The sequence below is a fragment of the Rhinolophus ferrumequinum genome, chromosome 10 (genome assembly GCF_004115265.2).
Source record: "Rhinolophus ferrumequinum isolate MPI-CBG mRhiFer1 chromosome 10, mRhiFer1_v1.p, whole genome shotgun sequence".
NCBI lineage: Eukaryota > Metazoa > Chordata > Mammalia > Chiroptera > Rhinolophidae > Rhinolophus > Rhinolophus ferrumequinum.
This window is the reverse complement of record NC_046293.1, coordinates 10,948,150-10,970,904: the sequence shown is the minus strand read 5'-3', so window position 1 is coordinate 10,970,904 and position 22,755 is coordinate 10,948,150. Positions and strand designations below refer to the sequence as shown.

At 55.3% G+C, this 22,755-nt stretch overlaps 1 protein-coding gene across 1 annotated transcript; it reads left to right on the top strand.

The window, feature by feature from the left end:
• The first annotated feature begins 2,720 nt into the window (after window positions 1–2,720).
• Window positions 2,721–22,175, top strand: MCM5 (minichromosome maintenance complex component 5). The gene is made up of 17 exons (XM_033118744.1): window positions 2,721–2,789; window positions 3,021–3,195; window positions 5,417–5,543; window positions 5,622–5,750; window positions 8,190–8,362; window positions 9,736–9,891; window positions 11,489–11,655; window positions 12,077–12,248; window positions 13,200–13,311; window positions 14,638–14,781; window positions 15,159–15,224; window positions 15,435–15,611; window positions 16,231–16,343; window positions 17,888–18,016; window positions 19,025–19,167; window positions 20,851–20,978; window positions 21,870–22,175. Exons 2-17 carry the CDS (start codon window positions 3,029–3,031, stop codon window positions 21,969–21,971), a joined length of 2,205 nt encoding a protein of 734 aa, XP_032974635.1. The 5' UTR covers window positions 2,721–2,789; window positions 3,021–3,028; the 3' UTR covers window positions 21,972–22,175.
• Window positions 22,176–22,755: the final 580 nt, after the last annotated feature.

Here is a 22,755-nt window from a genome sequence, read left to right as displayed (position 1 = left end):
CCTGATATAACTTGAAGTGTTTTTCTTGGGCTGTTACCTTGGGGAACTGACCTTTTCCTCACTTGCTTCTTGGATGTCTGGTGGGGAGAAAGGGTGCAGGAGCCTGTCTTAGATGTTGTGTTCTGTTCTGAGAATGGGGGCTGAGCTTTAAGTAGTTGGTGGGTGTATCTTTGTGGTGAACCCTGCTTGACGCAAGACTCACCTTTACAGAGGATAGCTTTGCCTTGTTAGGCTGAAATGAGCAGATTCTGGGATAAAATTTGAGTCTTGTCCAGTGAATCTTAGAGACTAGCGAGAGATCCCTGGGTTCAAGACCCTGCCACTCCACTTTGTCACTCTGCCTACAGAGGGGTCAGTTACTAACCCCTCTTGGGGCTCAGTGGTGTCACCTGTAACATGAACACAGTGAGACCTACCTCACCTGCCTGTGAAGCAAATGAGATGCATGTAAAATGCCAGCATTGTACACTTGCCCCTATTATGAAAACGAGGGAGATCGGGGTTTTGTGATTCTTGCTAAGTGGTTCTTGTACTGGCAGTCACCTCACCTATGCCATCTCATTTAATCCTCACAGTGAGTCTGTGTGACGAGCGGCACCACCCTGAGGGGCAGGAAGGATTTACCCCAGGTCTGTTCAGCTCTGTGACCCAAGCCTTTCCCTTAACTCATGAAAGCCATCAGCTTATTTAAAATGCAGAATCCCAATCCGAGACAGTGAAAGCCCCTCGCTGAAGGTGTATTTAGGAGCGCAGGGGACAAGGCCTTTCCTTAGACAACTAGTAGGTGAGGACTGGGAGTCAGGACGTCCTTTGTCCCTGGTTCTGGTTTTGTCACTACGTCTGGAAACTTGGACAAGTCACTTCAAGTCTCCTTTATTCATTGACAAAATGAGAACAATACACCTACTCCAGTGGTGTCCTAGCACCAGTCAGTGGATGGTGGCATCATGATCACCCAGATATTCCTGGGCCCCACTGGAGAGGTTCTGATTCTGGAAACCTGGGGCTAGATTCTGGAACCCTGTGTATAACAGGCTCCCCGGGAGATTGCGAAGGGCAGCCAAGCAACAGGAGCCACTGTTTATGAGATGGTGCATGCAAATCGTAGTCATTCAAACAGCAACTACAGCTCTGCCCACCTTGGGCCCAGTGTGGGGACAGAGCCCCAAAAATCAGTTTCCAGGCTCTCGGCCTCACATAGAAAGGTGCTGGCTCAGGTAGTAAATGGCCATCGACTGTGAGCAAATGGCCAGCAGCTGTGGCTAGTTGGCCGTCAGCTGTAACCAGTGAGCCATTAGCCATGAATATAACTGCCGTGGCTAGGCTAGCAGGAAAAAAGGGGGAGCTAGCAAGAAGATGGTGGCTGAGCCTGCAAGCAGTGCAGTGAGGGTTGAGAATTGTGTTGCTCCTGGTTCCTGTGTCTCCAACCCAGCCGCCAGCGAGAGTATAGTGGTGTGACTCCCCTGCCTATGGCTCCGTGGATGTTCCTTTTTGGCCTAGCCATACCCTGCGTTCTTATGTGGGGGGCGGGAGCAGAGACCCCGCCTGGATCCCCTGCACTACACATGGCGCAACGAGCAGGGTCCCCTGCACGACACCAGTTTCCAGTTTTCTGTGAAAGGGGCATGATATTCATGGTGGTGATGGAGGGCGGGTGGGAGGCGGGAGAGAAAGCATCTTGATTCTACTCTCAGGAAAATGGTAATAGTTTGCCTTCTATTCATACTATGGAAAATTAAATCACTGTTAGATAGAATGAAATGTTTCCCGTCAGAGGGACTTCCGTGCAGTATTAAGCAGAAAAGCGTTTCCGATTTATTTGGTATTTTTATACACTGTGAAAAGACACATTTCAAACATGCCTTGCAAACATGTTTGAGTGACCGTGGCGGACAATACAAAGTTCTTTCCAGGTCCTTGAGGGGAGGTGGGTAGAAATGAAGAAAAGTATGCCGTCCTTGTTGCTGCTTGAGAACGCGACGAGTTTGGCCAAATACTCCCATTTTTCAAGCTCAGTTGGGAACCCGGTCGTGAATTTTCGCCAAGGTTAAGCATTTCCAAATAATTTAAAATCGACAGTTAAAACAAAAATTCTCCTTTAGGTCTAAGAAAACATCCTTGAGTCCTAAGTTTGGGACGATTTTGTTCCCAGAGGCGTTAAGGAGACCAGAGGTGACTTGTGCCTGATCAATCTCCCAATCTTAGAAGAGTCTGTTATTGTGAGAACACGGAGCAGGGGTGCAGGTGGCCGCGCCCCCGCCCCCGCCCCCGCCCGCTGGACGGCAGCGGGCTCGCACCCCGCAAGCGTGTACTTCGTAGGGACGTATAGCTTCTGAACCCTTGGTTCTTTCACCCCGTGGCTCTGAAAGGAGTTATTTTTCTCAAGAGATTTTAGAAAGCCTCGAGAAGAGTACACAAGCGTCCTCAGCACGCCCGCACTGTCCCTCGGCCCGAAAACCCACCCCTCCACCATCTTTACGCCAGGCCCCACCCCTCCCCTTCCCGTCATAAATTTCGCGCCAAATTGCCCGCCACACAAAATGGAGCCCGGAAGGAGACCAGGAGTCCTGACATCATGAGCCCCTCAGCCAATCCGCTTCGGCTACTGGCCTTGGAGGCGGGGCTTGAGGGCGCAGAGCGGTCCAATCAATGGCCGCGGGGCCTCGGCTAACCAATTGGGGCACAGCAGCCGCAGCGTCCGAACGCGGCCTCTCGTTTTTCCCGCGAAACTCGGCGGAGAGTGTCGGGGTGCCTGTCTCTCCGAGTCCGTGGAGTGGCGGAAAGGAGAGGTGAGGCCGGTGGAACTGGGGAGTGGGGACCCGGGAGCCCGCCCCACGGGGGGTCGGTAGGCTATGGATGGGGGCGCAATAAGGGTGGGTAGGGGTATCCCCTGGGAGAACTGGGGTCAGGGTCCCCCACCCCTGAGTCGAGACACACCCGCCTCGCGTTCGGAGCGAGGGACCCAGGCATCGGTCGCCGCGCGCTGCCCCCACTCTGCTCCAGCTCTTTTTCTCCGCCAGGTGCAGGCATGTCAGGCTTCGACGACCTCGGCATTTTCTACAGCGACAGCTTCGGGGGTGACAACGCGACCGATGAGGGGCAGGCCCGCAAATCGCAGCTGCAGAGGCGCTTCAAGGAGTTCCTGCGGCAGTACCGCGTGGGCACCGACCGCACCGGCTTCACCTTCAAATACAGGTGCGAGCCGGAGCGGGGGCGGAGGGGAGCTGGGCAGTCTCCACGGAGAACCTTGCAGTGTCATAGACAGTCCAGACACGGATGGGGAAACAGGACGAGAGGAGGAGGAGCCTGTCGCGGGTCTGCGGGTTTTGGTCCAGCAGTGCGTCATCAGGCACTCCCCTCCCCCCCACAAACCTATGGCCTATGGTTTCCTGTGTTTTATACCTGGAGTTAACTTTTGAGCCAGTCTTCTGCTGAATGGGCCTCCGCCAACCCAGCTGGAGCTACGTGGGCCCTTTGGTTCGTTGTCCATTTCTTGTTCCTGTTTGTCTGCTGTTTCTGTCCTTATACATACTGTCAGAGATACTTTCTTGACCCTAGTTGTCTCTGGGTACAGTAGGTGAAGTGGGAGTTATGATTCACTTCACTCATTCATTCGTTCATTCCTCTCTTGGAACCACTATTGATTGAGTGCCTGCTGCATGCCAGGCACTGTTCCAGGTGCTACAGCACTGAACGATCTGGGCTAGGTCCCTGCTTCTAGTCATTGTGCAACCTGTGACATCATGCCACATCATTGTAGGCCCTTCAAACATGCGTTTGCAGGTCCAGGCTCGGGTGACAGTCTCTCTGGGCCTCAGTTTCTTCGTCAGTAAAATGGGCATAGCCATTTCTGCTTCCATTTATTCACGCACAAGCTAACATTGATCACCCATGTGCCAGACACTGCTAGACACTGAGATAACAGACGCAAAAACATTCGTACTACTTGCCTTCGAGAGCTCAGTGGGAGCGATGCATAAATTAGGAAGTGATAGTCACCTCAAGGGAGGAATGTAAAAGAGGAGTTGGGGAAGACTTCCAGAGGAGCCAAAGTTCTGGGTGACCCTTGAGCCGAGAGAAGAGTCGTGGTGTGGGAGGCATTCCACATGGCAGTTGCATGGGCAGAGGTATGGGGTGGCCTGTTGTAGCAAGGGGCTCTCTGGGCCAGACAGGCTGCTTTATGTGGCTCCCACGCATAAGGTAGAAGAGGATGAGGCCTGAGGTGAGGCTTGGGAGCCGGCTCTGCGTAGGTCCGTGGTCCCCAAATGTGTTTGGTACAGTCGTGCTGTGGAATGCTCTGAAAAGAATCTGTGATGGTTGACAAGATACAATGTCTACTCTCGTGTGCCTCCCCAGTTCTGGGGCGTGTGCCTCCCCAGTTCTGGGGCGTGTGCCTCCCCAGTTCTGGGGCGTGTGCCTTGTTAGTTTCCCAAGAGAGTCCTGCAATGGAAGCACTGATTTGCAGTGAGAGTCTCCCCAACTGACCTGTGCGTGGAACCTCGTCTTTGAGGGTTGAAATATCCTTCCACGGAGCTTTCTTTGGAGGCTGCCTCTGCTGGCAGTAGGGACCTGTTGCGTCCAGCGCAACACGGGCACTGAGGGTGCGAGAAGGGGTGGCTTTGGGTTAAGTTTTTAAGAAAGAAACATACAGAGACTTAATGCAGTTAAATCTCAGAAGGCCAGGGGTCTCACAGTTCTGAAAGACTGGAGCCCAGATATGAGCCGACTGGAGGTTTTTATTGATAAGTATACAAGGGAGTAGCAGTGTTTTTGGCACGGTCTGTGGGACTCACCACGTTATAGAAACAACCCAAACCAATTATGTTGATCTTCAAACAGCCGAAGCAGAAAGTCCTTGAGGTGAGGTATGCAACTCTTTTAAGGGACATATATCACATGTCGAAATTGTTTCACAGAGCTGAGCAGAGACAGCTTAATCTTATCACTCTCAAGACTTTTCTCCCAATTAGGTGAGAGGGGAAGCCAGAGTCAGCAGCGACTTTTCCCAGGCAGGGGGAAGGGGAGACAAGGCCCCTTCCCAAATCTTTCTAAGGCAGCTCATTGGGGGTCTCCATGGGGTTCCGCCTGGCTTGAGTTGTCCCCGCCGTGGGGAATCTTACTCGTCATTGGCCGCAAACCCTCTTTTGGAGACTAAATAGAGAGAAATATACAGTCCCAGAGATACACAGTCTCACAGACTCTTCTTTCCTTAAGGAAAGACATGGGGTGTGGGAGTCGGGGGCAGGCTGCTAGGCTGTTGTGTGACAACAGGGATCCTTTGCAGAACCCCCTGGAATTCTGTGTGCGTTTGGGGAGCGACGTGGTGAGCAGTGTTGGTGATGGTAAGGGCAGGTTCAGGGTGCAGGTGTACCTTAGCCAGTGTTGGTTGCTCTTTTCTGCCACCTGCCCCCTCCAGGGATGAGCTCAAGCGGCATTACAACCTGGGGGAGTACTGGATCGAGGTGGAGATGGAGGACCTGGCCAGCTTTGACGAGGACCTGGCTGATTTCTTGTACAAGCAGCCAGCCGAGCACTTGCAGCTGGTGAGTGGGACCCTGTCTCTGACCCCCCAGGGCTGGCCCTGCTCGTCACCAACGGCCTGTCCCCTTCCTTCTCTCTAGCTGGAGGAAGCTGCCAAGGAGGTGGCTGACGAGGTGACCCGGCCCCGGCCCATCGGTGAGGAGGTGCTCCAGGACATCCAGGTCATTCTCAAGTCAGACGCCAGCCCGTCCAGCATTCGTAGCCTGAAGGTGGGTTTGCTTAGAGGCCAGGAAGAGGGTGGCAGTGGCTGCTGCATGGCACAGAGGGGCTTTCGAGACAGGCAGACTTGGGTGCCAGCTGTGTGACCCTGAACAGCTCACTCGAGCCTGTTTCCTCTTCGGTAAAATTAACTCATTGGACAAATGTTTACTGAGCTCCTCCTGTGCTCAAGGCATTGAATTGGATCCTGGAGAAAACGGTGAGCTGAACAACAAGCTTCTGTCCGCCCCGGGGAGTAAACCAGAAAACATCACCCGTGATGATTTTAGATGGAAGTGCAGTGGAAGAAATCAGGAGGGTGATGAGTCATGTGGGGGTCCCTCTGATATAGAGAAGGCATTTTTGAGGAGGTGGCATCCGAGTGGAGAGCTAAGGATGGGGACGAGCAACATGCAAACAGCTGGGGGAGAGTAAGGGGGTAATAGCTAGAGCAAAGCCTGAGAAGTGAGGAGGGCCTGGGATGTTGTTCCAGGCCGTGTTGAAAGCCGGCCAGCGTGGCTGGAGAGGGACGAGGAAGCAGGAGAGGTTGGCAGAGCCTGTCTGTCAATGCAGTCGTTACTCTTTTATTCAACAAGTACTGAGTGGCTGCTCCACTCCCGGTGCTGGGCTAGAGCTTTGTTAGCAGACAGGATCTCTTTCCCGTGGGGCCCACAGGGAGAAACGGACAGACAAGGAGCATTGACGTGATTCAGGTGCTGGGATCTGAGTCATGAGGAAAAGACAACAGGCAGTGTGACAGTGGCCGAGGGAGGTGGATAGTGGTTGGAGAAGGCCTCTCTGAGGAAGTGTTTGGAGTGAGTCTGAGTGATGCGACAGCCAGGGGAGGAGCATTCCAGACTCAGGAAGAAGCAGGTGCAAAGGCCTGCGGTGGGGACATGGCATGTTTCAAGGAACAGGAAGAAGCCAGTGTGGCCGGACCCCAGGGAGTCAGGATGGGGAAAGGAAGGGAAGAAGTGGGTGGAGAGGCCAGACGGCCAGGTCTTCCCAGCTGTGGAAAGGAGCTTGGATTTTTTAATTACGACAGGAAACCAGTGGAGAGTTATGCAGAAGAACAGGCTGCTTGCATTTTTAAAAGGTTCCTCTGTCTGCTGTATGGATGGAAAATGTATACAATAGGCAGGAGTGGAAGCCAGGGGAGCAGTGAGGAGGAAGTGATGGTCATGACGTAGGTGATTCTGCTGTAAGGTTGTGAGAATCAAATGAAATGGCGCACGTGGCTGTGCTGGAACTCTGCAGTAGTACCCAAATGTCACCCCTTCAGCTAATGTCACCTCCTCCTCGTGCACTGCACCCACAAGGCTGTGCTCTGGTCTTTGCTTGAACCCCTGTGGTCCTGCAGCTCTGTCGGGGTCCCTGTGACGCCTGTCTTCGTTAGCATGATGGTAGGTCTGTTCAGAAGCAGGGTTGTGGACTCGAGGCTGTGGAGCATGGTGGCTTCATCTCTGCGTTCCCAGACCCAGGGAGGGGCTCTAGGACCATGTATGGAACCAAACTGAGGAGCACACGTTTTGCCTGTCTGTGGAAGTGACATTGGACTTGTTTTGTGGGGCAGCTGTTGCATCAGAGAGGCAGCCTCAGCGCCACCCAGGGACAAGCTTCGTGTTGTCACACTCACTGGAAAATACAGCGAATGGCCTATAACAAGAGGAGGGGCCGCTCTAGAAGGGTGACTTGTCAGGGATGCAGCCATCCCTGCATCCCTGAGGGAGAGCCGAGGCAATCCCAGTCCTTTCCAACGCTGGAATTCTGGAGGGCCACAGTACCTGCAGCTTTGTAGATTGTTTTCCAAAAGAACATGCTCTGGTTGTTTTTAACAGTTTAATGTCCCCCTGGGCCATGACAAGCACATGTGGCTCTGGCCTCATTGACCAAAGAGGGACCCGCCTCCTTTCTGTTTCTCCCCTTGTTGTCTCCAGGCTTTGCAGAGGGGCATACAAACCTGTAGCGTGGCTTGTCTGTCCCAGGAAAACCACTGAGACTGGGGAGAAGAGATGATGAAAGGAACTTTCGTTGTTGTTTGCTTTTTATTATGAAATATTAACACAAAGGTAGAGAATAGTGTAACAAATCCCACGTACTTTCATCTAGATTTAATGGCTGTTAGCATTTTGCCTTATTTGCTTTCTCTCTTTTTTGATAAAATATGTTTTGAGTAGGTTATAGATATGACACTTTATCCCTAAATATTTCAATATGCATTAAAAAAAAAAAGATTTTTATACATACTCTGTTTCCCCGAAAATAAGACCGAGCCGGACCATCAGCTCTAATGCGTCTTTTGGAGCAGAAACCGGGTCTTATATTAATTTTTGCTCCAAAAGACGCCTTAGAGCTGATGGTCCGGCTCGGTCTTATTTTCGGGGAAACACGGTAATCTCTGGTGTGCCCGGCTCCCGTTAACCAAGCATCTCCCGGGGGCTCTGTTGCAGTCGGACATGATGTCCCACCTGGTGAAGATCCCCGGCATCATCATCGCGGCCTCTGGGGTCCGCGCCAAGGCCACGCGCATCTCCATCCAGTGCCGCAGCTGCCGTAAAACCCTCACCAACATCGCCATGCGCCCCGGCCTGGAGGGCTACGCCCTGCCCAGGAAGTGCAACGCGTGAGTAGGCCTCGAGCCGCCTGAGTGGGGCCTGCAGGATGAGGACGCTGCAGGGGACGGGCGGGAGCAGGGGTGGCCTGGTGGGAGAGGCACAGAGCTGACGCCCTGGGGCTCAGGGCTATGCGCCCGGCCAGGTGTCCCTCTGCATTTGGTGACTTCCCCCCAACCAGGACGCCCAGACAGCCTGTGCGGGGAACCCACTGTTGGGAGAGTAAAGCAGTCCAGGGCAGGGAGTCTGTGTGGAGTCTTCTGAAGCAAACGGTGTCGTGCTGGGCCAGATCCGAGGGCCCAGGGTCACAGCCACTCTTATTTACACGTTGCCTGTGACCGCCCATGCACTGCAGAGGGAGTGTGTGGCCTCTTGCACACAAAACTGAAGATACTTGCCGTGCGGCCCCTACAGAAAACATAGCGGCCCCCTCATCTAAAGGGTGCGCCCTCTCCCTGGCTGCTGCGCCTCGGCTCCTGCCGGTTCCTCCTCAGCTTTATTTTTTTCTTAAACATACTGCAATTTTATTTTATTTTATTTTTTTAAATTTATTGGGGTGACAATTGTCTGTGAAATTACATAAATATCCTCAGCTTCTTGACCTAAATGTTTCAGTGCCCCAGGGCTCAGCCACACCTTTCCCCACACTTTTTCCCTAGGTAGCCTCACACTTTAAAAACTGTTGATGTGCAGACACTCAGATGTGTATTTCCACTGAACTCCAGACTGAGTTCAGCTGCCTGCCAGCCACCTCCGCGAGGTGTCTAATGAGCACTGCAGGGTGAGCACGTGCCACAACCTGCACTGAACTGACTCCATCCCATCCCCAGACCTGCCCTTCCACAGTCCCTTACCCCACCCCAAAATGGAAACACCATCTTTTCAGGTGTTCAGGCCCAAATCCTGGTCTTAATGTTTCTTTCCATCTTGTATCTAAACTATCAGGATGTCCTTGGCACTTAGAATAGGGCCTAGCACGTAGGTGATTTGCTCTGATTGCTGTTAACAGTTGAATGATACCTTCATTCCATACGGGTGAATAGAGGCCTGGACTCTGAGAATGGTCTGCAGGCGCCCAGACCCTCACTGGGAGATCCTGGGATTTGAGTGGGGGTTTAGTAAGGTCGTGGGACACGGAGACCACATGAGGGGGCTTGTTTGCCTTGAATAGTGCATTGAAGAGTCAGGCCTGGAGCAGGTCTCCCCACTCCTAATTGGAGTATGGTCCCACAGAGCCACCCTCCTTTCGGGGCCTTTTTCCAGCTTATGCAGGCGACCTTTAACCTGCTGCTGGCTATGTCTTGTTGCTGACTCCTGGGATGGGTTCCCCGGGCTCCAGGTTCTCAAGGTAGCTCTGGTGACCCTTTCTCCTGCCCCCGTACAGGGATCAGGCTGGACGCCCCCAGTGCCCGCTGGACCCGTACTTCATCATGCCAGACAAGTGTAAGTGTGTGGATTTCCAGACCCTGAAGCTGCAGGAGCTGCCAGACGCAGTGCCCCACGGCGAGATGCCTAGACACGTGCAGCTCTACTGCGACAGGTGAGGTGGACGGGGGCTGGCATCCGCGAGGGTGGGCGTCCCAGCTGTGGACCGTCCAGCATGCTGGGAGGGAGAGGAGAGGATGGCTGGTTCAGGACGCTTGCCTGTGCCCGGTGATTCCCATACGTTTCCGCTCATCTCATCTTCCCGTGATCTGCAGGGGCACGTCAGCCCCCACTGCAGATGACGATCTTTAAGTTAGTGGAGGAACTTTGAGCCTGTGTTCTTCCTGGGAGAATCCAGCCCCTTAGAACTGGGAGGCACAGCGAGGTAACCAGCAGCTGTGAGAGCCCCTTCCCAGCCTGACACCCCCCCGCCCCCGCCCCTGCCCCAGACTTTCTCATAAGATTCTTCCTTAGGTTTTGCTGAGTGATTGGGAAAGGGGAGAGGGTGCTAGGCTGGAGCCTGGTCCCCTCACGGTGACCTGGATGGGAGGCGTGGAGAGGTTGATTAGGATTGTCCACCGGGGCTGGCACACCCTGACAGTGCAGGCAGGTGTTGTGTACATGGGCGTTTTTCTGGGAAGCCACAGGTTCCATTAGTTTCAGCAGTGGCGGTGGAAGGTGTAGAAGTCAGACACTCCAGCTTACTGAGACTCTCAGCTTTCTGAGATTCCGTTTCCTTATCAGTAAAATGGGGATCATGACAGCCTTTGAGCTTTCATCAGGCTGCTGTGAAATTTAAACTGGAAATTTATGTCAGGCATTTCACATAATTCTTTAATACAAATTAGATACTTGGTATTAGATTATTCTCCAAGTGGTGTGTGATTGACAAAGCTTAAGAAATGGGTGTGGGAAGAGAGAATTCGTAGAATCCACTCATAGAACTTAAACAGTGACGGTGATGGTCCTTTATTGGATGTGACCCTTTCTGGTGTTTAAAGCACCTTTGTGTCTGTTACCTCACTTGATCTCATGACAATCATGGCAGGTCAGATCACGTTATCATCCCCTCTGGCTCAGAGAGGTACAGTGATGACTTCTTTGAGGTCTCACAGCTTCTAAATAGCAGAGTACAGATGTCCCATTCACCCTCCACGCTGCGGTGGCTCTGGCTAGGGGGACTTGGAGACTTCCTTGTTTTGACATCCTATTTTTTAAAAGAGGAAATGAAAGTCCAGAGGCAAAATCATAGGGCTGAGCTCATGAAGCCCGAAAGAGGCAGAGGAGTGGCCCTTGCGGGGAGACTGGGAGGGCCTGAAGAGGAAGGTTCCTCCTGAGGTGTCTACGGGGAGCCCCACGACAAGGCTGACAGCAGATAAGATGGAGATGGGGCTTCCGAGTGCTGGGGGTGGGCTAGCACTGAGTGTCCTCTGACCCGAGACAGTATGACAAATGAGCTTGTGAAGGCAGTGGAAGGGGCGGGCCGCCACCATGACCAAGGACTGTCAGCACGGTCCTCAGGCAGCTGACCTGTCCGAGCACAGGTGGGCTGGGATGAGGGGAGGGGCCTGTTCTCCAGGCCGTGGGGGTGGAGAGGTGTGGAGCCTGCTCAGCTGGGAGGCCTCCGCTCGAAACGCTGAGCTGGACCGTGTGACGAGGGACTTGGCTGTCCCACAGACTCACCGTCTTTTCTTCGTCCTCACTGTCCTCAGGTACCTGTGTGACAAGGTGGTCCCCGGGAACAGGGTCACCATCATGGGCATCTATTCCATCAAGAAGTTCGGCCTGACTTCTGGCAGGGGCCGCGACAGGGTGGGCGTGGGCATCAGGAGTTCCTACATCCGTGTCCTTGGCATCCAGGTGGACACAGATGGCTCTGGTGAGTTGGCTGTGGGACCCCCTTGTCCCTGCTGGATCATTGGGCCTCCTGCCTGGCCACGCCCCTGCATTCTCTGTTCTGCACAGTCGCCAGCACAGTCGTGGTGCTATTGTAACCAAAGACACCACGTCACTCCTTGGCTGAGATGGTGGGTCACCCGTCTCTGCAAGATGGAAGACTTCCCAGGACCCTTTACGGGCCTCCACCATCTGGGCCTCTGGCTCCTCACACACTCCGTCCACCCCTCCCCGTCACTCTGGACCCTGGGACCCAGGCCCACTCCTGAGGTGGAGACCTGGGCTCCGTGCTGTCGCCTTGTGCTGCTGGTTGTACTGCCCGACTGAGGCCCTGCCCTGAGGGGTCAGTGGGCTGGAGCAGGCTCGCCCTCACTGGCACTCAGCACCTCCCTCCTGCCCCCCAGGCCGCACCTTTGCTGGCACCGTGACCCCACAAGAGGAGGAGGAGTTCCGGCGCCTGGCTGCCCTCCCCAACGTCTATGACGTCATCTCCAAGAGCATCGCCCCCTCCATCTTTGGGGGCATGGACATGAAGAAAGCCATTGCCTGCCTGCTCTTCGGGGGTTCCCGAAAGAGGTGGGTGTCCAGGCCCCCCAGGTCTGGGGAGGGCACGGAGACTCGGCCCACAGACAGACAGCTGCCAGATGGTCAGGACTTGAATGCTCTTCATTTTCCCAGGACCCTCGGCCCTGCCTGCGACTCCCAGCACCTTCCCAAGCTGCGGGCTCGTTGTCAGCTGGCTGAGGGCTAATTCATGCTCTCCCCTCCAGAGAGACCCTCCCGCCAATCCTGGATGGCGGTAGACTGGGGGGCATGGCAGGGGCCGTGGGGAGAGCTCTGGGCTCTAGAGTCGAGACCAGGGATTGAATTTCAGCTGTGCTGCTTATTTGTTGTGTGACCTTGGGAGAGCGACACCACCTCTCTGAAACCAAGTTTCCATGTGAAAAACCTAACAGGGCAGCATGTGTTTTTTGAAACTATAAAATAATAGAGGTATAGAAAATAATATTACTCGCAGCTACTGTTTACTGAATTCTTACTATGTGCCAGGCTTTCTTCTAAGTGTTTTTATGGGTCTGAAACCCAGTCAGTTCCTGTGACACCTAGGATCACACCCGTTTTATAGATGAGGAAATTGAGGCATTGAAACTGAAAGGGACTTCATTACAGGCACGCGGGCCGGAGCCGGCTGGCTTGGTGCCCCTTCCACTGTACCGTGCATAGCCCACTGGCGGCTCCCTCGCTTTCCTTTCCAGCTGTGAGGGATGTTTATCAGATGCTCACCGTGTGCGCCCAGCCCTGAGAGCCATTTCCTTTGACCCTCCCCTTTCTGGGAGGCAGGTTGCCGTGGGCAAGGCTAGGGGACACAGCTGGGTATAAATGTGGTCTCAGCCCAGAGCCCCTGCCTCCCCATCTGCTCTGAGGCCTGTGATAGGTCAGGAGCCTGACTGCCAGCCAGCCCGCCATTGTGACCAGCCTGAGCCCAGCCCCTGGTGGGTTCTCGCCCATCTGCCTGTCCTCCCCTAGGCTCCCCGACGGACTCACTCGCCGAGGAGACATCAACTTGCTCATGCTGGGGGACCCGGGGACGGCCAAGTCCCAGCTGCTGAAGTTTGTGGAGAAGTGTTCTCCCATCGGGGTGAGTGCTGGGACGAGTTGCTCTTCCTGGCTGCCCAGCAGGGCAGAAGGCTGCAGGGCAGGGCCAGTAGGTCCCCAGAACCCCTTCGGTGGGCAGGCTCACCCAGACTCTCATTCCTCTTGGCTGTGGTGGGGCCACGGGAGGAGAGGGGGAATGAAACCAACAGGTGGGTATAGGTTTGGGGTGGCGGGCAGGGCGCTGGACTGATGCAGGATGGGCTGGGTCCCGCCTGGCCAGTAAATGGCTGTAGACCTTGAGCAGCAAGTCACCGAAGCTCCCTGAGCTTCAGTGTGTCCACTAAATCTTAACATTGATAACAGTTACGGCTAAAGTAAGGGCCAAGCACGGCTTGAAGTGCTTGACACACATTTACTCATGTAATGCTCTCCACAACTCTGCGGTGGGTGCTGTGACCCATTTATAGATGAAGAAATGGGTACAGAATAGCTAAGGGTTCTTGGCCAAGATCCCACAGCCAGTAAGTGCTCCACAGGGCTTTGAACCCAAGTGTCTGGTAAGCTAAGGCCTCTGTGGTGATGCATGTGACTGGGGAGCAGAGCAGGGTGAGAGTGCCCGCTGTGGTCAGTGGGACAGGTTGTACAGGTGGGAGGTGTGGTCTCGGGATAGGTCTGAAGTGTGCCCAGGCTGTCCAGTAGAAATGCACGAGCTACACATGTGAGCTACGTGTATGATTTTAAAGGTTCTAGTAGGCACGTTAAAAAAGTGAAATAGGTAAAATTAATCTGAGTAATAGTCCGCTTAACTCACTATATCTAAAACATTATTTCCACATGAAGCTTAATATAAAAAATGTTACGGAGATAGATAGCTTACGTTCTTTTTTTAGCACAAAGTTTAAAATCTGTATGTATTTTACACTTAAGCACATCTAGATTGGGACTTGCCACAGTTCCAGGTCTCAATGGCTGTATGTGGCTTGCTAGTCTACACAAAGGTGACGAGGGACTCAGGCTGAGGAAGCCTTGTCCTGGGAGTCAGGAGTCCATCCAGCTCCGAGGCCACTGGAAGTGTCACTTCTCCTGGGCTCAGTTTGCTCCTATGTGAGTGGACTTCTAAGGGCTGCTTCACAGGGCAGTGGTGGGGCTCAGGTGAGTGATGGGTGTGAACTCCCCTCCGGGGTGAACTTCCAGGCTAGACTCGGGCCACCGTGGCCTCCCCATCCAGAGGGAGGCGCCCTGAGTTCTGTACTCTGCAGCCAGCTATAGTGTGTGACCTTGGGCCACCTGGGCCCGTTGACTTACTGGGGTCAGAGAACGGAGCTGAGCTGTGTTGGCCCTGATACGTCTTTCCACCTACCTCCCCCAGGTGTACACCTCTGGGAAAGGCAGCAGCGCTGCTGGCCTGACAGCCTCGGTGATAAGGGACCCCTCTAGCCGGAACTTTATCATGGAAGGCGGAGCCATGGTCCTGGCTGATGGCGGGGTCGTCTGTATTGACGAGTTTGACAAGGTGAGGCTGTCTGCCAGGGTGAAGTGTGGCTGAAAGGTGGGGAGCACCTAGGAGTCGTGGGGCTGGGGCGTGGCGTCCTGTGCTTGAACAGCAGAAACCACCTCTGACTTGGAGACGTATAGTCAGTTCCTGACTGTCGCTATAGGGTAACTGTGGGCAGTAGCTTGACCTCTCCCGGCCTCAGTTTCCACATCTGGAGAGTGGGGAGAATAGAGCCAAGCCCACACAGTTGTCACCAGGATTAGAGGTGACCCAGTTCCTGCCATTGGCCCAGCATGGAGTCAGGACTCTGGAATGGTTGCTGCTGTAGCTTTCCTTCTGCCACTGTTCTGCCCTCCCTCGCCTGGGTCTGATGGACGTTTCTCTCCCCTGTGCAGATGCGAGAAGACGACCGCGTGGCAATCCATGAGGCCATGGAGCAGCAGACCATCTCTATTGCCAAGGTGAGCCGTCATCCCTGACAAGCTTGCTCGGCCGAGGACCAGCCTGGCCCAGCCGTGTGCAGGGCGCTGAGCGCTGGGGCCAAGTCCTCTGCACACGCCTCTGCTGGCAGCAGCAGCAGGCTTAGAGTCACAGGTGCGTGCATTCACACGTGATGGACATGTCCTGCGGTTCTCGGATCTATCATCTGCTCCCCCACTATCCCCACTCAGGCCGGGATCACCACCACCCTGAACTCACGCTGCTCCGTCCTGGCTGCTGCCAACTCAGTGTTCGGCCGCTGGGACGAGACGAAGGGGGAGGACAACATCGACTTCATGCCCACCATCCTGTCCCGCTTCGACATGATCTTCATTGTCAAGGACGAGCACAACGAGGAGAGGGATATGGTGCGTCGGGGGCCGCAGGGCGCACGGGGCGGGGCCCCACCAGGCCCTCAGTTCTGGGGCGGGCACACCAGGGGCTGGATGACGGTGGGACCATCAGAGAAGGCCCGTGAGCGGGCAGCCAAGGAGCTGGCGGTTGGGGACTGCAGAGAGCATGCAACTAGGGGTGTGGGTGATTTGGGGCCATTCTCCCCCTGGGCCTCAGTCCCTTCCATATGAAATGTGGAGTTGTTGACATTTGGGTACAAGTGGCAGAACCCCGTGCAGTTCTGGTTAGTAAAATTCTGAGACGAACTTGTGGCTCATGTAGTGGACAAGCCCAGAGGTTTGAGGCCCCGCTGGCTTTGGGTCTTGGTGTCACCAGGGCTCCTTCTGTCTCTGTTGCTCTGCCTGGCCTCCCGTGGGGGTGGCTTATCCTCAGCAGCTGCTCCCCTCGGGTTGCAGAGGAGGCCCTGGCAGCTCTAGGATTTTGTCTTAGCAGCTGATGGCCCCCAGGGAACGAGGGAGCCTCCTCCTCTCTGTTTGTTCTAGCCTACCAGCCCTTCCCTCCCTGCCTGCTCTGTACTGAGACCCAGGCTCGGGAGGACCAGCAGGCTGATCCAGTTTCCCTTCTGCCCCCCAGATGCTGGCCAAACACGTCATCACTTTACACGTGAGTGCGCTGACACAGACGCAGGCTGTGGAGGGTGAGATCGACCTGGCCAAGCTGAAGAAGTTCATCGCCTACTGCCGGGCGTGAGTCCTGGACGCAGGCCCTGTGGGGTGGGGCTGCCCGACTCCCCTGGGGTGGGCGAGAGCCCTGTTCCCTGCGCCTGCTCCTCACGCCGGACCCCTGAAATGATGCCATTCTTCTAGTTTTAGCTCTGCTGAATCCACTCTGCTCCTTCCTGACCTTACACAGGTCACTCTGGCTCTCAGCCTCAGTTTCCCCATCTCTGAAATGAAGGCATAGGATTCAGCTGGTATCGACGACCCCCCTCGGCTGACGTTTGGGGAGGCAGAGCAGTGGGGTCATTGTGGACACAGGCTCTGGTAGTGCCTGCCCCCACTGGGTAGCCTGGGATAAGTCATTTGGTCTCCGAGCCTTGATTTCCCCGGGTGGGGGTTGTTTTGCAAGGATTGCACAAGTTGATGAGTAAGTGCTTGGCACAGCCCTGCATTAAGTAAGCACTCAGTAAATGGCAGCTGAAACTTTAATTAATCATACATAGAGTAATTAGGTGTTATTCTGAGTATTTTATGGGCAAGTGAACTTGAGCCCTCCCCAAATCCTAGGAGGCTGGTGTATTACTATTCCACTTTATGGATGGGGAAGCTGAGGCAAGGAAAGGTTAAGTAACTTGTCCAAGGTCACATTTAGGAGTTAGTGGAGCCAGGATTTGAACCCAGGTACCTAGCTCCAGAGGCTGTGCTTTTAACCACCATGCCAAGATTCTTGACATTCACCTCAGTTGTCTCTTGGAGGTAAAACCCAAGGTGGAGGAATCTTCTAGTGCCCCTCCGATGGGAGGTAAAGTGCTGCAGTCGGGCGGGTCCCTAACTCACCACCTCCCCTGGGGTGATGGGTGGTGCGGTGCCCAGCATTTCCTGGGTCTTCCTCAGGGTCTGAGCTCCTCATGGCCTTGGGGAGCTTCCTCCTTCCCTCTGGCCTCGATCTCCTCGTCCTCAGGATGAGGCTTCCCCTGCCCAGCCCCACCTGTGTGTGTGATCGCGGGACTGTGCCAGGCTGACATGGGCACAGACATTGACAGTTGACCTGTGGGGGGTTGCGGGGTAAGTCGGGGAATTCCTGCTCAGCCATCCCTGCTGCCCATCCTTCTCCCGGGAGAGAGGCGTGCCCCCTGCCCTGGACAGCAGTCACTGCCGAGTCTTGTGAGAATATTTTGGATAGAAGTTTGGGGTCGAGGACTGCTGTGAGCCTGCTGTCTGGTGGGTCCTGTGCCTTGTGCCGGTGCCATTGTTCTGTACTGTGTATGAGGCAATGCCCACCTCACGACAAGAGCCACGTGTCATCCAGCAGTAAGGAGGGGGCAGTCTTCACTCCTGCACGTGGGCCTGGCTTTCCTCCACCTCCTTGCTGACAGTGGCACCACCTTTTCTCTCCCGTTGTTGATCTCTGGTGCCTGCCCATGACCCAGATTTCATTTCCATCTCTTCCACATGATGCCCGCAGCCTGCGTGGGAAAGCATGTGTTTATAGCTGATTGAGGGCTCAGGGCAGGTGGGTGCCTCAGGATTCCTTCCTGGCCCCATGGCAGCCGCTCCCCACCCCTCTGCAGGCGATGTGGCCCCCGGCTGTCGGCGGAGGCTGCAGAGAAGCTAAAGAACCGGTACATCATCATGCGGAGTGGGGCCCGTCAGCACGAGAGAGACCGTGACCGCCGCTGTAGCATCCCCATCACCGTGCGGTGAGCAGGCGGGCAGGGCTGGGCACCCGGCCCTCACGTCACAGGGTGTGCCCGGCACCCCGGCCAGGGCCGCGGAACCACACAGCGCAGGCGCCGGCGAGGCCGGCTGGGCAGGAGGGCTCCTTTTGGAGTGGAAACAGTGGGCTCCCTATCTGCATTTCTTGGTTGGTGTAAGGCTAGGAAAACCTAGAACCTTCTTTCCTGAATTCCATCTGTCTTCCCCCATAGTGGGGAAGGCTGAGGGTGAGGGGAGGTCCAGGCCTGGGAGCCAGGAAACCGGGGTCCTTGCCTCTAGGCCACTGTGTGACTGCAGGGAAATTGTTCTCCTTCTCTCGGCCTCAGTTTTCTTAGCTCCTAACTCTCCTCATTCTTGTGAGTTTATCCAGTTGAGTGTAGTGATGAAGAGCTTGGACTTACCTGGTCTGAATCCTGCCTGTAGCATTGATTAATTAGAAGTGGATTTGGCTGTGTGTAATGGAAAACCCAAATAAAGTAGCTGCAGTAAATTGGAAGTTTATTTCTCTCTCAGGTAAAAGTATCTGAGGGTAGGGAGTCCAGGACTGCTGTGATGGTTCCTCAGCGTCATTAGCAACCTGGGCTCCTTCAGGCTCACCTTTCTCCTCAGAGTCTAAGACGGCTGCTGGAACGTCAGCCATCACCTCTGCATTCCAGGCAGCAGGAGGGGAAGGAAAAGGGCGCCCACTTTTTAAGGACACTTCCTAAAATTCCCACAAAGTATTTGAACTTAAGAATTTACTGACCACATTTCAGTCACACAGACACACCTAGATGCAAGAGAGGCTGTGAAATGCCTTTTAGCTGGGTGCCATATGCTGGGATAAAAGTTGGGGTTCCATTATTGAGGAAACGGAGACAGGTCATGGGGCAGCCAGCAGTCTCCGTGTACGCTCCCCTACTACCGGGAGCAGGTACTACCGCCCTGATGTCAGGATGGGCAGCGGAGGGGGCTGGGCTGAGGCCACCCTGGTGTCCCGTTGCTCCACCCAGGCAGCTGGAGGCCATCGTGCGCATAGCCGAGGCCCTGAGCAAGATGAAGCTGCAGCCCTTTGCCACGGAGGCAGACGTCGGGGAGGCCCTGAGGCTGTTCCAGGTGTCCACGCTGGATGCCGCCCTGTCGGGCACCCTGTCAGGTGGGTGAGCGACTTGGGGACACGGCTTGGGGCTCTGTGGGCTGGGCTGCGTGCTGCTTCTCTGCATTTGCTCCCCGGCCTTTTCCTCCAGGATGAGAAGCAGCTTCTCTCCAGACCCTTGAACACAATTGTCTTGAGCCAGTTCCTTATGAATAGTTAGTTTTATTGTTGGTTAAGAACAGTAGTCAGCACCCGTTTGTGGAGCTCATGCTTCACAGCTCTTCCCCTCAGGTACAGCTGGCCCCAGGAAGCCAGGCTGGGCACTTCGTCCTTCCTGTCTTAGAGATGAGAAAACGGACACAAAGAGGCCTTCTCAGGGTGCCCAAGGTCACCGCTTAGCTGGAATGCAGGGCTCAGCCCCTAGGCCCGCAGAGGGGCCCTAAGTCATACCGCCTGCTTCAGGCTCAGCCTTTCGAGACTTTTCAGGAGCTCTGGTTACGTGCCAGGCTCTCCGGGATCCATTCATTCCCTCACCCAGCAGATTCTTCATGGTGCTCAGTGTTTGCCAGGCTCTGTTCTAGGTGCTGGGAGTCTGACAGTGAACAGGTCTCAAAGTCCCTGCCTTGTGTGTGGGGCTGTCATTCTCTGGGCAGAGACGAGCAAAGCAGCAAGCAGATCAAGTTCAGGGAGCGAAAATGCAGAGGGGAGAGTCCCAGCAGGCCAGGTGTGGGGGAGAAGGATGGGGGCCTCTCTGAGGTGATGTTGATCAGGGAGTGGTGTGAAGTGAGGAAAAGTGACTCCCTCAGGGAGGGGCACCCTCAGCAGAGGGCAGGCCGAGTGCCAAGACCCCAAGAGGGAGCAGTCTCGGCGTGTTCCAGGGCCGGTGTGGCTGGAGCCAGGGGATGTGGGAGGGGGAGTTGGGAGTTGTCTGAGCTCCCCTACTCCCAGCCTTGGTGAAGGTCAGTCTCTTCCGAGACGCTTCCTGTCACAGAAGACAGCTGCTCATAGAGGGCTCTGTGGGATGCTGAGGGCACAGAGGACAGTGGGGATTTGGGGCAGTGAAATGTGAGTTGGGCTTTGCAGTTTGTGTAGGAGTTAGATTCCTCATTTCATCCTCTCAGTGGCTTCTCTGAGCACAGCCTCACCCTCTTGGCTGAAACAAGGCCTCTTAGTAGCTGGAAATCTGGAGCCTTGTGCTCGGGGCACCTCCCAGATGTCTCCAGGGCCGTCTGCCCTCCCTCCTTGGTCACTGGTGGTTCCCCTGCAGCTTCCATCTGAGGTCCATTTCTCTAGGCAGTTGTCCCTGCTGCCTGTCCAGCTGGATGGGTCCACGTGTGACCCACTTTCTCACAGGTCAGCTCATGTCCCTCCTCAGAGCCTTCCAGTGGCTTCTCCTTTCCCCAGAATCAAATCAAAACCCAGGCTGTGGCCTACAGGGACCCCCAGGACCTGGACTGGGTTCTCAGCCAGTCAGGTGTGTGCCTGCCTCATGTTTTTCCACCTGCTGTTCCCTTTGCCTGGAGCATGCTTCCCCACGTGTTTGCTTTGTCCCAACTTTAGGTATCTGTGCCATCGTATCTCAGGCCCTCGTTCTCCCAGCACACTCTTCCTCTAGTTTTCCCTTCTGAGCCTGGCTCCGGCTGCTCTGCCTTGGGTTACAGGCCTCCATGTCTCCAAGCCTCCCACTGTGGTCTGACTGAGATCCCTGGCACCCGCCCCCCTTCTCCCTCCTCATGCCTACAGGGGTGGAGGGATTCACCAGCCAGGAGGACCAGGAGATGCTGAGCCGCATCGAGAAGCAGCTCAAGCGCCGTTTTGCCATTGGCTCCCAGGTGTCGGAGCACAGCATCATCCAGGACTTCACCAAGCAGGTGGGCCTTCCTGCGGCCGGCTGGGGGGAGGGGAGGGTGCAGGCGGTCTTCTGGTGGCTGCCCACGGCCCAGTTCCCACCCACCCAGCACTGGTGTTCAGTTCCTCAGCAGACAGGCTTTCCCTCGTCCCCGGCCTCTTCCTGCCCCAAATGCTTCAGTCCTGGGCAGGGTGCTTTTTCTATCCTATTGTGGGAGAGGACAGGCGGCTGGGTTCTGCTGGATGTACACCCATGCTTCCCCCAGCCCTTGCCATCGACCCTTCCCCCATTGCCTGGGTTTGGTGGGGTCGGTTGGGGCAGAGCCAGGAGGTGAGGTCGCCCCGCTTATTGGAGATGGTGCTCTTGACCCCATAGAGCAGAGCTGGCTTAACAGATGCTTTGGAGCACTTGTCATCATCTTTAAAATCTCAGGAACAATACTAGTTTCTGGTCTCAGCTTCCCTTTCATGTACTTCATCTCTTTTGGATCCTTAGAGCAGTTTTGTGTGTAGGTGGTACCACACCCATTCTAACATATAGGTAAGCAGACGCAGGCTTAGCGAGGTTTGGGGATGTCAAGAGCTTGGCTTCTAGAGGCAGGTGGATGCTCTAACACTTACTTGCTGTGTGACTGAGCGGTGACTTGGCCTCTCTGTGCCTCAGTCTCCTCCCCTGTGAAGTGTGATGGTCCCAGTGGGGATGGGATGAGCTGGTCCCCGTGAGGACTTTGAACAGTGCCTGGCACATGGTAGCACTCAGGAAGGGTGAGCCCTTAGATCAGAGGAGGCGGGTCTGATGGAAAGTTCCCTGTGAGCAGGGTAATGCATGGGCTCTGCGGCCAAGTGGGCAGGCTGGTGGGTGTCCTGGGGTGCCCTTGGGGAGCATGCTCCTGCATCCGTCCTTCTCTCTGCAGAAGTACCCAGAGCACGCCGTCTGCAAGGTCCTGCAGCTCATGCTGCGGCGGGGCGAGGTCCAGCATCGCATGCAGCGCAAGGTCCTGTACCGCCTCAAGTGAGCTATGTCCGCAGCCCGAGTGTCGCCTCGCCTCACCTCGGCGGGCCTCCGCCGCCACCTCCATGAACTTCCCTCACGCCCTCTGCCTGCCCCTGGAGGAAGGAGCCATCCCACCTGCCTCCTGCCGCTGGGCTCTGCCCCAAATGCAAGTCCAGGGCATGTGCTTTTGGAGAGCAGAGAGATAATAAAGCCGTGTGTGTTTGCATGTGTGTGGGCCTCTGCACTGGGTGGCCTGTCACCCCCCGTCCTGCCCTCATGGTGGGGTGCGTGGGGGGCAGGACAGGCTCCGGAGCCAGACAGGCCTGAGTTTCTGACCTGTATCTGCCACTTGGGCTCCTGGGCAAGGCTTACTTTTGTGCTCCAGGTTCTTCAGCTGCTCTGTGGGGGTGATAGAGGTCTGTTTTTCGCTGGTGACAATTCAGCAAGATCCACTGTGTGTGGAAGTGCTTTGTAAAGTGGGTGAGTCTGACCAGCCTCAGCTATTCCCAGCAGTTTGGTGGCTTTGCAGTCAGACTGGCGGGATTCACTGAATCGTTGTGCCTCAGTTTCCTAGTCTGTAAACGGGGGTGACACTGGTTGTGTTAGGATAAATGAGCTACTATTAATGAAGTGCCCAGGGAGGACCCGGCAGTGTGGGGAGACTGATGGTGTTTGGTATTCAGGGACGGATTCCCACCAGGCATAGAGCAAAGTAGGTAAAAGCAGAGGTGCTGGAATTCTGTGCATGGGTTCTCTCTGGGTGGATGCCCACGTGCTGTGTGGCGTTGGCAGAAACACTTGACTTC